The sequence below is a fragment of the Rousettus aegyptiacus genome, unplaced genomic scaffold (assembly GCF_014176215.1).
Source record: "Rousettus aegyptiacus isolate mRouAeg1 unplaced genomic scaffold, mRouAeg1.p scaffold_m13_p_3, whole genome shotgun sequence".
NCBI lineage: Eukaryota > Metazoa > Chordata > Mammalia > Chiroptera > Pteropodidae > Rousettus > Rousettus aegyptiacus.
The window spans coordinates 46,089,903-46,103,856 of record NW_023416306.1 but is presented as its reverse complement, the minus strand read 5'-3'; the positions used below and the strand labels follow the sequence as shown (position 1 = coordinate 46,103,856).

The following is a 13,954-nucleotide window of genomic DNA, read 5'->3' as shown; positions in this document are numbered from 1 at the left end:
AAGCCTTTACCTCCTATTAGATCACGGATCTTTCTTGCTTCTGAACACTCACCACACTCAAAGCTAGTATGCATTCTCTGTTACCTGTCCTCCCAAATAGATCACAGGGCCCTTCAGAAGCAAAACCGTCTCCTATTCATTTTATTATTTAATCTCCCACAGCGTCTTCATAGTGTCAAATACATAGAAAGCAATGTTAGCTACTATCTACACAGGATCCGTTGTGTCATTCTATCTTAATCCTAATGGAGGTAGCATTATTATGCCAATATTGCAAATGGGAAAGCTGAAGTCTTCATAGAAGTTAAGTAACGTCCCAAATGATATGTACCTAAAATAAGTGACAGTTACACTTCACCCTAGATCCACCTGACTCCAAGTTCTTGACTCTTGCAAAATAGCAAACTTATACTTGATTGGGTTTTAAATAACTTGGTGCCAATTAAATACTTTTTAAAATTAAACCACCATTTGCATCAGCATGTGGAGTTGTTAAAATAGTGGTTATATAAACAAAGGTAAGAGAAACAAAGATTGAGTTGCACTTATTTTTTGTGTCTCAAATGAAACAATGAACAGTCCATGGCTTCTCATTTGAGAAAAGTTTTTTAAAGCTGCTTCAGACTGAGAGTATTTAGATAATTAACTACTCCTCTCTCTTGTCAGAAATGAACTGTCCTGAAATGTCCCATTATCTTTCTATGAAATGAATTAATTTTAAGGGAAAGAGAAATCACCATGTAAGTTGATTTCTGTTAGAGGAACCTTCATTTGGCAAGATGACTCAAGGGAAAGAATAGCCACTTCATTCTAACGTTACAACATGACAAGTAGGTAAATATTAGGGTAATTTCCTGAGAAGGCCACACTTTAAAAAAAAAAAATGGGGAACTGAATGCAGGCCTCTTGGCTCCCTTATGTCTCCTACTCTTCATCTGTTAACAGAAGGAACGGGCAACGGACTATGCTGAAGTTGGAGCAGAGATCTGGGAAAAGAGATTCAGAAAACTAAACTGGAATAACCAGGAGTAATATATCATAAAGGCTATTCATTTGCAAATAGAACCAGGAATAAATTATGACAGGTAGGACCACATGATTCTTGTATAGTTAAACATTTTTGCTATTCTTTGATTATCTTCTGCTAGAAAAACGGGTCGTTAAGTCACATGTTAACTCGACTACCTAACTAATGAAGTAATTCATCAAAATTCACTTTCATCAAAACCTACTGATGAGGCAGCATAACTACCTTAAGAATACCTGCAGATATTAAGCAATTTTTTCCCCTTCGTGACTTAAAAAATAAAATAAAAAAGATTTCTCCTGAAGAAATTTAAGGCTGCAGCATTAAAGTCAAAGCTGACATGTAGAGATGTGGTTAAAGCCTGCCAGCTAAACTTCCTTAAAGCCTCTTAATAGTGATGTCCACACTATTTCTCAAGAAGGCTACTGCAGAAAGCTGTACTCTTAATTTACAAAGAAGCAAAGCACAAAACCCCACTTCTCCACCTTTTTGAAGAGATAAAAGTGTATCCAGTCACTTCTTAATTGAATTTTGCATACTTTGGAATACAATTTGAGTCGGAAATTTGAAAATAATTTTGGGGGGTTTCAATGAAGTAAATATTAGCACCAAATTAAATCAAAAAGCATTTCTAATTTATCTTGGTTTAAAACTAATAAATCTGAAAGTATGAACATGAAGCACTTAATGTGCTTTTATTATCATCTGCAATTTTAAAACAGACAGGAAAAGTTCAAATAAAAATAGCAGTCTAGCAAGTAACTGAAGTCATAGATTTTTTTGAAGAACTTTTATCACCACTTACCTCTTGCAATAAAAGGTGCTATACATTTTTTAGTACTAATATTTCATTAATGACACAACACAAAAATTATCCTACTGAAATAACCACCAATCACTCCAGTAAACATACCTTTAAAAGATACACTGTTACACGGCGTGTAAATTGTTACCGGAGACAAAATGGCGGCTACAGGAAACCAAGTGGAAGGTTACAAAATTTCTAAGAGCAGAAGTGGTTTTGAAGTAATAAGTGAGAAAAAATAACCTAACCTCCTCCAGATAACCACCAGAACAAGTAAAAAAGTGCGCTGTACTGCGCCTGAGGAAGTGAGTACAGCTGTAGCTCTCTCACAAAGGAAGTGAATACTCACTTCTGGTTTTATAAACCATCTCATTTAAGTCAGATTTATCCTACTTAGCACATGTCTGGCATTTAGTCCTCAAATAATTTAACACATATACACATGCTCAGCAATTGGTGTTAAAAATCCAGGACAACCTCCAACTTAAAAGGGGGAGTATATTTTAAAAATGAGAGTTTAAATGGTCTGATTCCAATTACAGGAAGTTCTAGGTAAGACAACATTATGATGACAAAAGTGGATTATGATTGTTTAGGCTGGGGGATGGGAGCTGGGGTTTGGGAGAAGAGACTGACTCCAAAGGGGCACGATGGGATGTTTTAGGGTAGAGACTGTTCTGTATCTTTATTGAGTAGAGGTTAAATAACTCTAAAGTGGCCAAATTTATCAAACCATACATTCAAAAAGAGTGAATTTTATTATATGTAAATTAGACTTCCAAGAAAATGATTTTTAAAACTTAAGGATCATAACTTGTTTTTTCAGGTTTGGAATACATTTTTTTCAATAAAAGCATGTTGCAGATAGTAGTAAGGTTCTAGGCTAATACTCCTACATAAAATATGAATCATTATTTGGATGAAATCCAGTAACATGGGAATCCACTAAGTCCAGAGACTTCAGAACCACAACCCCTAAAAGTCCATTTTGCACCCTAAGCCTGATGGCAAAAAATAGGCACAGAGCTAGGAACTGGAGGTTCGAGGTATTAGGTAGCAGTGGGAAGACCTAAGAAAAATCAGGAAGCAAAAACATACACGGGGTATTTCTGCACTTGACCATTCTCTAAGCAAACCTGTAACTCATACTTACTAGTTGAAGAGAGAGGAAGCCAGAGGTACTTATGCTTTGTCGATGATACTGGCCAAGGTTTGGTGGGAGAGTAAACTGTTTCCTTATTTCCGCTGAAGAATACCTTGAGTTAAAATAGAAAAATCTAAATGAAGTGGTTATTTTAAAAAATCATCACAATTACAGATATGATCTTTGATGTCATGTTATAAAACTTCTGCCTTGGCTGGCCTGTGGGTGGACACTTGAGAAGTTCACAGAGGCCAAGACACCTGCAGTCATGGCTCCTGTCCAATACTGGAAGAATGACAGTATGAGGAGAAAGAGCTTGAAGCCCAAGAAAAAGTCCCAGGGCACTTGGTTCCTTCTTCCCCGTCCATCCAGAGGCGTTGTCTCTACATGAGAACATCTGTCTGACTATCAGAGTCCTTTAAACCCGGAGCTGCCATTTTGATCCAGACATTTTCTTTTCAAGCAGTTAAACCCCTCTAGTTGGCTGCCTGTTATAACAGAAAATGCTAGGGGACCGTTACGTGAATACCTCTACCTCCCTGAGGCACTTTAGATGCTATGTGAAATTCCAAGAACTGCATTTTTTCCAAACTGCTCCTAATGGAGAGATTCTTTGAGTCATCCATATTGACATTGCTGAACACTCAGCCAACATCCCTGGTAGCCAGGATGGAGCACATGAAAGTTGTTCTTCATCATCCACTTGCACCTGCTGGCGCGAACCTGCTAACCAGTGAGGTCTCGGCTTACAAGCAAGTTGACATTTGGGCACACATTTGTTCGTCATTTGTTTGGAACCGAGGACACATTTTCTCATGAAATCAGTTCTTGGTGGTTGAATTCTGAGGCTAGTTCATAAACATGTATTTAAACCACAATGAGGCCACGGCAGAATATAACTAGAAACAGAGATCATTGAAGATCAAATGAAATCATATATTTGAAACGTGCTATGAAGCCAACAAAGAAAAACATGAATTTTTTAAATTATAATTTCAATCGTGGTTACCAGAGGGTAAGGGACAGGGGGGAGGTAGATAAGATAAAGGGAGACAAATATGTGGTGACAGAAAGAAATATAACTATAGGAAGTGAACACACAGTGTAAAGATACATGTGCTTGCTGTTAAAGTGTACAGCTGAAATGTATTGGATTTGGTTAACCCATGTCACCATAAAAAAAATAATAATGATTTTAAAAGATAAAAAATGATAAATGATAATTTTTAAAATGTGACATTTAAATATTATAAGTAAATCTTATTATATTTTCTCCAGGGCATAATTACTAATTTTCCTGCATGATGAGGTTTCCAACAGGGTCTGCTTGGCTCCCAACTTTGGCAATGTGGTCCATCCAGAGAGGCAGGAAACTTGGTCTAGTCCCACCTGCAGCATTCACTCTCCCACCTCAAGAGCACTTCAATTTCTTTTCAGGATTTACACACTATACATCGCTAGACATTGTCTAGTCATAACTACAAACTGGATGTTGTTTAGTCATAACTACAAACTGACGGGATGGGCACATAACCCACTAAAGAACAATTATCTCTCTTTCTCAAGATTCTGAATGATGAATGAATACAAAAATGGAGGGAACTGGCTGGAACACATTCACACCAGTTGTGGCGCCCTACATTATGAGGGAAGGTACAGCTGGAAGTTACACAGGAAGTTACAGCAGCCCATATTAATTGTACTTTTTAATTTCTTAAAGCATTTTATTTTTTAAAAAAGTGTAAGAAAATACTAAGGTAAGAAGTGTTCTCTTATCTAATAGGGACATGCAAATCAAAACTACAAGGAGATACCATTTCACAACCACCGGGATGATTATAACAAAAAAGATGGGCCATAACAAGTGTTGGTAAGGATAAACTGAAGAAACTGAAGCACTCACACATTGTTGGTGGGAATGTAAAAATACCTGGGCAATTAATTCTTCAAAAAGTTAGGCAGAGTTCCCATATATCTCAACACTCTTAGGTTATATTCAGTAAATGTCAAAGCATATTTTCACACAAAAATTTACACATGAATGTTCATGGCTGCATTATTCATAACAGTCAAAAGTGGAAATAACTCAAATATTCTTCAACTTATGAATGGATAAACAAAATGTAGTATATCATACAATGGAATATTATTCAGCAATAAAAAAGAAAAGAAGTGCCAATATACACCACAACACAGATGAATCTTGAATGCTAAACCAAAAAGGCCACATATTATATGGCTCCTTGTATAAAATGTCCAGAATAAGCATATCTATAGGGACAGAAAGTAGATCAGTGGTTGCCTAGGGCTGGGAGAATTGGAGATAAATGCGGAGTGACTGCTAATATGAATGAGGCTTCTTTTGGGGGTGACAAAATGTGCTAAAACTGACTGATAACAGATAACACAACTCTGAATATAACACAACTCTATGAATACACTAAAACTCATTCAAATGTACATGTTAAATGGGTGAATTGTGTGGTATATGTATTATTTCTAAATAAAGTGGGTGGGTAGGTAGATAGATATAGATACATAATATAGATATAAATGTGTGTATGTCTATGTGTGTGAGTATTCTATAGAGACAAGAGTGAAGGTAAGCATTACCGAATTTAGAATGACAGCCAGGAATGGAGGAAAACTTAGATTTCTATCCCAAGTGCTCAATAGGCTGATTTTTTTTTCTTTTTTTAAGATTAATTAATTAATTTTTTAATGGTGATATTAGTTAATGAAATCCAGTAAGTTTCAGCTGTACATTTTAACAGTAAGGCATAGCTATATTTACACTGTGTGCTCCCCTCCCCTGGTTAGATTTCTTTCCGTCACCACTTATTTGACTCCCTTTACCCCATCTACCTCCTCCCTCCCTCCACCTCATACCCTCTGATAACCACTAGTCTATAGTCCATGTCCATGAGTCTCTGTTTGTTTGTCCTGTTCATTTGTTGCCTTTAGCTTTATATCTCACATATAAGTGATATCATGTGATTTTCAACTTTTTCTTTCTGACTTATTTTGCTTAATTATCATGATTATCTCAAGGTTTATCCATGTTGTCACAAATGGCAGTCAACAGGCTGATTTTCATTACAAATTGGACAGTCACCAGTTTCTTAAAAAATTAGATTAGACTACAGTCCATAACAAAAGGTCTACCTTGCATAAGCAAAATCGCATCTTGTATTTGGCGCCACAGAAACCCAAAATAGCATGTCAACCATTTACTTGGTTACTGAAGAAGATGGCCATAGTCACAGGAGGCAGAAATGACCAAACAAAATGTCCTTTTTTATGGCTGAATTGACTTTTCGCAGGCTGACTGGTCCTTGTGACTTCTGCCTGCAGGTCCTCCTCCTAAGACCTCTCAAATAGCACGTTTTAGTTCCATGGTCATTCTAGGATCTCTTCTGTTATAGATAGGGTCTATAATGGAGTCTAACTAAAATGAAGATATCTGGAAATCTTCAGAAAAGAAGGTGGCATTGTCAGAGAATCAAAGAATGGCTGGAGGGATAGGTGCTTGCTTTCATTCTGAAGCAAAACATGTCATCCTTTGCCAAAGCCCCTACTTGTTTCATCATGAAATCAGAATGTTCCTGCTCTTCATTCCTTCTTAAACAGGTCAGCAGGCATTTCTGTCACAGCCCTCCATGTAAATTTGCTAATTCAGAGCTATAGAATTGATCTTTCCTCATGCATCAAGCCTGACCTAGTACCTAATACGGATCCTACTTCCTATCCTTACAGAATCAATTCTACAAAAGGCAATTAAACCTGTCTCTTCAAAACTGCCAAATATGGAGATGAATTCTTTGTCCTTAAAATGAAAATAATGAATCATCCCACATAGAAAAGAGTTGCTTCATAGAATTTAAAGAACTTCAAAATAAAGTATCTCTGGAGAAGCCCTACACACATATTAAACTAGCAAAAATAGGCTGGAATGATAAAATTACATGTTGGCCGAGCTGTGGGAAAACCAGCATGTCCCACACCCCTGTGGGTTGTATATTGGTTCAGTGTCTCTAGAAAGCAATACTGTAATATGAAATAAGAACTAAAACTGTCATTACTCTTTCATCTAATTATCTCACTTTGGAGAATATACTCCATGGAATTCATACAAACACAAATATAATTTGAGCAGAAATGAGCATAAGAACTCTGTATATGATAGCAAACATTTGAAAATAACTAACACATCCAATACTGAGCAGAATACTGAATAAATAATAGATGAAATGTGATTTTACCATTTAAAATAACAAAAATATAAATTACGTTGACCCATGGAAACAGGGATACAAAATAAGTTACAAGTAAAAAGTATTATGAGGAACTGAATAGAATTACCTAACAATATATGTGTGAACATACCACAAAGATGAGAAATCCTTTTGCTGGTTATATAAAGGTAGTTTAGTAACTACCCAATGCGGCTCTTTCTCCTGTAAAGTTTTTTAAGTACATCAATTTTAAAAAAGATGCATACAGATAAAGGCACAGGTACACGACTTGAGATTTTTTAAAGTGATGTAAACACCAGCTATTAAGTTTACTGATTTGAAACTTAAATCCCACAAGTATGTAGTGCCCCAGTGAAGGGAGAAGGCTGCCTACACATATAAGAGAAAATGGCAAAGACAAGAACTCAAGAATTACAGGCTTGATGTCCATGCAGTTGTGTGTGGTTTTTATTTACTTTGTGTTTGAGTCTCAGGCCAAATTCACCATGTCTAACATAACTTTCATGATGTTAGATTACATCATGATACTATTTCCTTGATGAGATAAGATGCCCTTCTTCTTGCAATGCAAAATGCTGTACAATTATCATCTTTATTTCTACAAATTGAACCAGGAGGGAGCCTTGGGGTTTGTTTAAAACACTGGTATCCCTATAAGAGTCAGAATGGTGGAAGAGGGTGGGCAGCAAAGCTCTATGAGTTTATTCAGTGGACAGGTAATTGGGATACATACAGCTGTGACTAAGTACTGGTGGAACTAATGAGAGCAGAGCTTGCCTAGTGTGGCCTGCGGACCATTGGCATTGAATCATCAACTCCCTAATAAAAATGTACATTCCTCAACTCTACTCCAGTCCCAAATCAGCATCTCTGTAGTGTGGCCTGGAAACTGCATTTTTACCCAACAACTCCAAGTGATTTTTATGTCCGATAAAGTATAACATTCACCGATAGTACAAGACTATGAGAGAGTGGTCGCTTCATTTATCCATCCATCCATTCATTCATTCATAAAACATCAAGGTCACACAAAGTGCCAGGCTCTCTGCCAAGTACTAGGGATTAAAGTCCAAGAAGATACTATTGCTATTCCTAGAAGCTCAGTCCAGTGGGTGGGAAGGAGAAAGACAGATAATTGAATAATTATAATACAATATGATAAGTATTATAATACAGGAATGTACACAATGCCTTATGAGTAAAGAGGATGAAGTTACTAACTCAGCCCAGGAATGCTTAGGAGACTTCTGGGATAAGGGGACTTGTGAACCATATTTTGAAGAAAAAAAAAATTAGTAGGAACAGCTCCAGTGAAAAAGAAGGTAGTGTATTTCAAGCATTTCTTTTAACATTTCATGATGTCTACACATTAGGTTTCCATACTCCTACTTCAAGCACTTTAAACATCAGGCTTTTTTTTTTTTTTACAACAAACATAGCTAAAAGAGCAAAAAAGAAGAAGGAGAAGGAGGAGGAAGAGGAGGAGGAGGAAGAGGAGGAGGAGGAAGAGGAGGAGGAGGAAGAGGAGGAGGAGGAGGAGGAGGAGGAAGAAGAAGAAGAAGAAGAAGAAGAAGAAGAAGAAGAAGAAGAAGAAGAAGAAGAAGAAGAAGACGACGAACACTAAGTTAACTAGTCCTGAGCTCTGCCATTTGCCAGCTGTTTGAGTGTTTGAGTCCAAGTACCTTAGTTAACCAGGCTGAGTTTTAGTTTCATTACATGTTAAATGTAGGGGCTGGGCTATATCATCTTTCAGGGCACGCTTCTAGTCCTTACTGGTCAAGATGCTCAAGAATCTGCAAGCAGAACAATCAGCACCGTGATCTACACCAGTAGCTGTGTTAGGAAACCAAACAGCCCTGGCAGGCTTTACTCTGGCTTTCATCCTCAAAAGAAAATTCTTTCACTATGCTGGTACGGCCAGTAGCCAAAATAGTTGGAAGGATTTTAAAACTGATTTAAAAAATAAAACAAAACAAAACAAAACAAAACCTTGTCTATAAGTATTTAAAGAGATTTTAAAGGGGTTTCCTGAATGTGACATGTTTTAAATAACAGTGAAAGGGGTAGGATAAAGAAAAGCAGACATAGAATTTACTCATAGCAACTAAAAATTAACTGTAAAACACTAAAAATATACAGTATATACAGCTAAAAATAAATAATAATTATGGACATTTATGGGTGGCATATGTATAGATGTAACCACAAACACTTGGTATAATTGAACCTTAAAAAATAGCTGTCATTCAGGACTAGAAATGATTTATACCAAGTAAGCAGTAAAAGAATGTCACTCCCTCAAACTTCCTGAATTATAAGATTAGCATAGTATTAAAAAATAATAAAAGTTTTAAAATTTGTTGTATGCAGAAAAACTAGCTCTGAATGATGTAAATAACACAGGATCGGATCACAGTGCACAGCACGTATAAGGTCCGAAAACACAGGGCTGGCTCAAGAGTGAGTAGTTCCTAGAGTTTTCTGAGATGTATTCTCAGATACCTTTAGTAAACCACACTTTTAATTTTAAAAAGCTACAAAATGAATTTTTGTAGCAAAATTTATGTGTACTATAGATTACGTAATGTATATAACATTTAATAATATATATTTATATGCATATACACACACACATATATATATCTCCATTCTTACATATATATACATGCATACATGTTTTGAGCAATGAAGTCTGGACTGAATTCCTCAGAAGTTCACCAGCCTGAGGCTTCATAATACATAGTTCAGGTTTAGCATTTCTCATATTTTCCATCTCTTCCCATAAACAGACATGCCATAAATGTACAACTTCTATAAAGATGATTCGACAGGTGGAAACATGACTACAAAGAGAAGTTTTCCCCTTACTAACAAGCTGTGGAACTTATGTTTCTTCCTCACAGAGGAATCACAAATGCCTTTCACTTGGAAAATTCCTTTGAATACAGAAGAATATTTATTAGATGACTTAAGTGTTTGAGGGTTCCCACGGCAAGCCTAAAGAAGGATTGCTCAATGTCTTCGGTGTCTCTCTAGGGAGTCTCCTTTCCCCAGTGCTGACTTGTATCATTGTACAAGTTAGTTTCTCTTCTGACTTAATCACCTAAAAGAACACCTGTAAATACCAAATGCCTTTTGTATGTAACTCTTTAAAGAAAAAAGTTTCTCCAGAAAAGTGTGCTGAGACATAAAGAAACAGATCTAACATAGGTAAACTGAAGTCTTAAAAGAGAAGAAAAACAAAACAAGAGCAGAAGTAACATTCAAAGAAATATTGCTGACAAAATACCAAAGATGCAGATTCATAAAGTTCTATACCCTCCATTAGAATCAATACAGAGAAAATCAAACCTAGACACATCACAGTAAAACTGCTGAAAATTGAAGAGAAAGTTTAAATGTTCTTGAAAAAATGTGGAGGAAAGACATATTGTCTTCAAAGACATATTAAAGACATATAACTTCAAAATGTAATAATAAAAATATAATTTATCTCTCAACCAAAAAAGTAAAATTCAAAAAAGAATGCTCTGACATCTCTAAAAGTGCTGAGAGAAAACTGCCAATCTCGAATTTTCTACCCAGTGAAAATATCCTTCATAAACAAAGGATAAAGACGTCATCGGACAAACAAAAAGTGGGAGAATTTATAACCAGCAGAGCAATACTAAAAGAAATGGTAAAGAGTTTTTCAAGCAGAAGGAAACGATCCCAGATAAAAGCACAGAAATTCTGAAAGAAATGAAGTACACCAAAAGGGTGAATACATAAGTAAATCTCAATGATAGTGACTATCTAAATAATTATAATAATGGTAACAATGTGAAATTTAAAATATACATAAAATTAAAATGCATGTCAACAATAACACAAAAGGTAAGAGGGAAATGGAGTTCCTACGTTCTAAAGTTCTTGCATTGTCTGGAAAATGGTAAAAGTACCAATTAACATTTTTTAGAATTTTATCTAAATAGAATCATATAATTTCTCTCTTTTCTTTTGGTCTGGTTTCTGTCACTCAGTATGATTATTTTGACATTTACCTGTGTTGCAGTGTGTATCAATGGCACGTATGTAGCACAATTTGTTTATCCACTCGCCTGTTGGTGAACATTTGAGTTATTTCAGTTTTTGGCTATTGCAAATAAACCTGCTATGAACATTCATGTGCAAGTCTTTATATGGACATACTCTTCCATTTTTTTCTTGGGTAAACTGTTTACAAAGTGGTGAAAAAAATTTATGCAAAACAGCCAAAAGAAAACTGGCGTAGCTATAATACCAGGCAAAAGTGACTTTAAGGCAAAAAGCGTTGACTAAAGGTAAAGAGGACATTTCTTAAACTATTAAAGGTAAACCTGCCAGAAAGATATATCAATTCTAGATTCATATATTCCAAGTAATAAAGGCTTAAAGAACTGCAGAAGAGGAGAAATATCAAACTCATAATTATAGTGAAAGAACATGTAATTATTCTATCAGTAATTGATAGAACATGTAGATAAAAAAAATAGAGATATGTAGGATTTGAACATGATAAGCAAACTTGATCTAATTGACTTATACAGAAAAAAACCACACCTAATGACAGAGTATCATTCTCTTTGTCGACACTGAACTATTCACCTAATTTGACCATGTACTGTATGTACCATAAAGCAAATCTCACCAAATTTCGAAGGTCAGAAAATGTATACAGCTGGTAATCTGACAATACAGTGAACTTAAACTAAAATTAACAACACATACCAGCTTTCTAAATATTTACTTATTTTTTCAAATGGCATAATGTTAAGCATCATATTTATATTTATACACATTGGCTGAATAAATGGATTTTAGAAAACTAGTTAAAAACCAAAATGGACAAAAGAGAAAAATGATATATAATATCCAGACATAATTATAGTTATAAACTATTCTGTTTTCATTTTGAGTATGTAATATGTTTGTATTTTTAAATATTAATAGAACGGAACATTAAAAATATCTCATTGTCAGCCAGTTATGCAGGTTGCCTCTCCATGGACAGTTGCATAATAGTTTCTTGTGTCCTTCTGTGCACATATGGTATATACACAAATACATGTGTATATTCTATCTCTATTTTTTATACGAATGGGAACATAATATTTGAAATTCATCTATGCTGTAGTGTGTATCAATAGTTTCACTTTTTTTATGAAGGTGTATTCCTCTGTATAGATATATCACATCAGTTATCCATTCATTGGAGATCTGTATTTTGCTTTTTCTATCTAATAGATAAGTGCATAAGAATTCCCTCATTCCTTTTTTATGGCTACATATTCTACTATATCAATGAACAATAATTTCTTAAGTAGTTTCTTTAATACTTTTTATTTCCATTTTTTCAGATATAATTGACATATAACATTATATTAGTATCAGGTGTACAATAATTATTCAATTTTTGTATATATTGTGAAATGATCACCACAATAAACCTAGTTAATGACATCCATCACCATATATAGCTACAAATTCTTTTCTTGTGATGAGAACTTTTAAAATCTACTCTTAGGACTTTCGAATATGTAATACAGTATTATTAACTATAGTAACTATGTTGTACATTACAGCCCCATGATTCATTTATTTTATAACTGGAAATTTGTACTTTTTGACTCCCTTTATACATTTAACCCACCCTTCCCCACCCCATCCCGTTAACCCTGCTTCTGGCAACGACAAATCTGTTCTCTGTATCTGTAAGCTTGGTTTTTTGTTTTACTTTGTTCTGTTTTTAGATTACTATACAAGCGATAATATAGCATTTGTCTTTCTCTGTCTGACTTATTTTACCTAGTATAGTGCCCTCAATGTCCATCCATGTTGTCATAAATGGCTAGATTTCATTCTTTTTTATGGCCGAGTAATATTTCATTATATACGTTATTCTATATATATATTATATATACATACCATATTTCTTTTATCCATTCACCCAACAATGGACATTTAGGTTGTTTCGATGTCTTGGCTACTGTACTAATGTTGCAATGAACATCAGGGTGCATATACCTTTTTAAATTAGTGTTTCCTCAGATAAATACCCAGAAATGGAATTACTAGATCGTATGGTAGCTCTATTTTTAATTTTTTGAGGAACTTCAAAGTATTTTACTAATAATACTTAAACAATCACTATAAAAGAATGTACAAAATGGTTTCATCAAATTTAGGGAGTCAATGAACGCACTGGCTCTTCTGCCTATTGTTCTCTGTAACTATCCTGTAGAATCAAGAATCTGTTTATCTGATAAACAAAACCGAGGTCTTTACTGAGGAGCTAATTTCTCACTTTATGGGTAGGAAGCCGATATATTTAATAAAGATAATCCTTTCATTTACAGGGCTACTGCAAAACTCAGGACAGTATGGTTGCCTTCCTTCAGATTGAAGACATACTGAGTTTGCGGCCCCAGTCAGGACTCCAAGTAGAGGTCTAGTTGGCAGTTGTGTAAACAGATCTTGAGCAGAAATGAGATGTAAGTTTGGCCAGGCTTGAGCCTGAGGTTGTTTTTTCAGTAGGGATGAGAGATCGACACCTCTCCACCTATAGTTTCTCACCATCTTACTAGCAACCCCTCGTCTAGATGGCTGAATGTGGTGCATGCAATGGTGTGGTCAGAATCTGTGGTCTTGGGTCATAGATACAGAGATCAAACTGACGGATGCCAAATGGGAGGGAGATTGGG

The 13,954-nt window shown here is 35.3% G+C and overlaps 1 protein-coding gene across 4 annotated transcripts in view; it reads right to left on the bottom strand.

Annotated features, from left to right (window-relative positions):
* DOCK8 (dedicator of cytokinesis 8) overlaps positions 1–13,954 on the bottom strand; it is a 197,879-nt gene that overhangs the window by 154,049 nt on the left and 29,876 nt on the right. For 2 of the 4 annotated variants that reach the window (XM_036217987.1, XM_036217988.1), the window contains exon 2: positions 2,986–3,088. The exons of 1 other annotated variant lie outside the window; for it this stretch is intronic. In XM_036217987.1, the coding sequence (XP_036073880.1) occupies positions 2,986–3,088 (103 nt within the window). Of the gene's footprint in view, positions 1–1,940; positions 2,521–2,985; positions 3,089–13,954 lie in introns of those variants that run through there. One more of the 4 variants, XM_036217989.1, reaches the window with a different exon arrangement.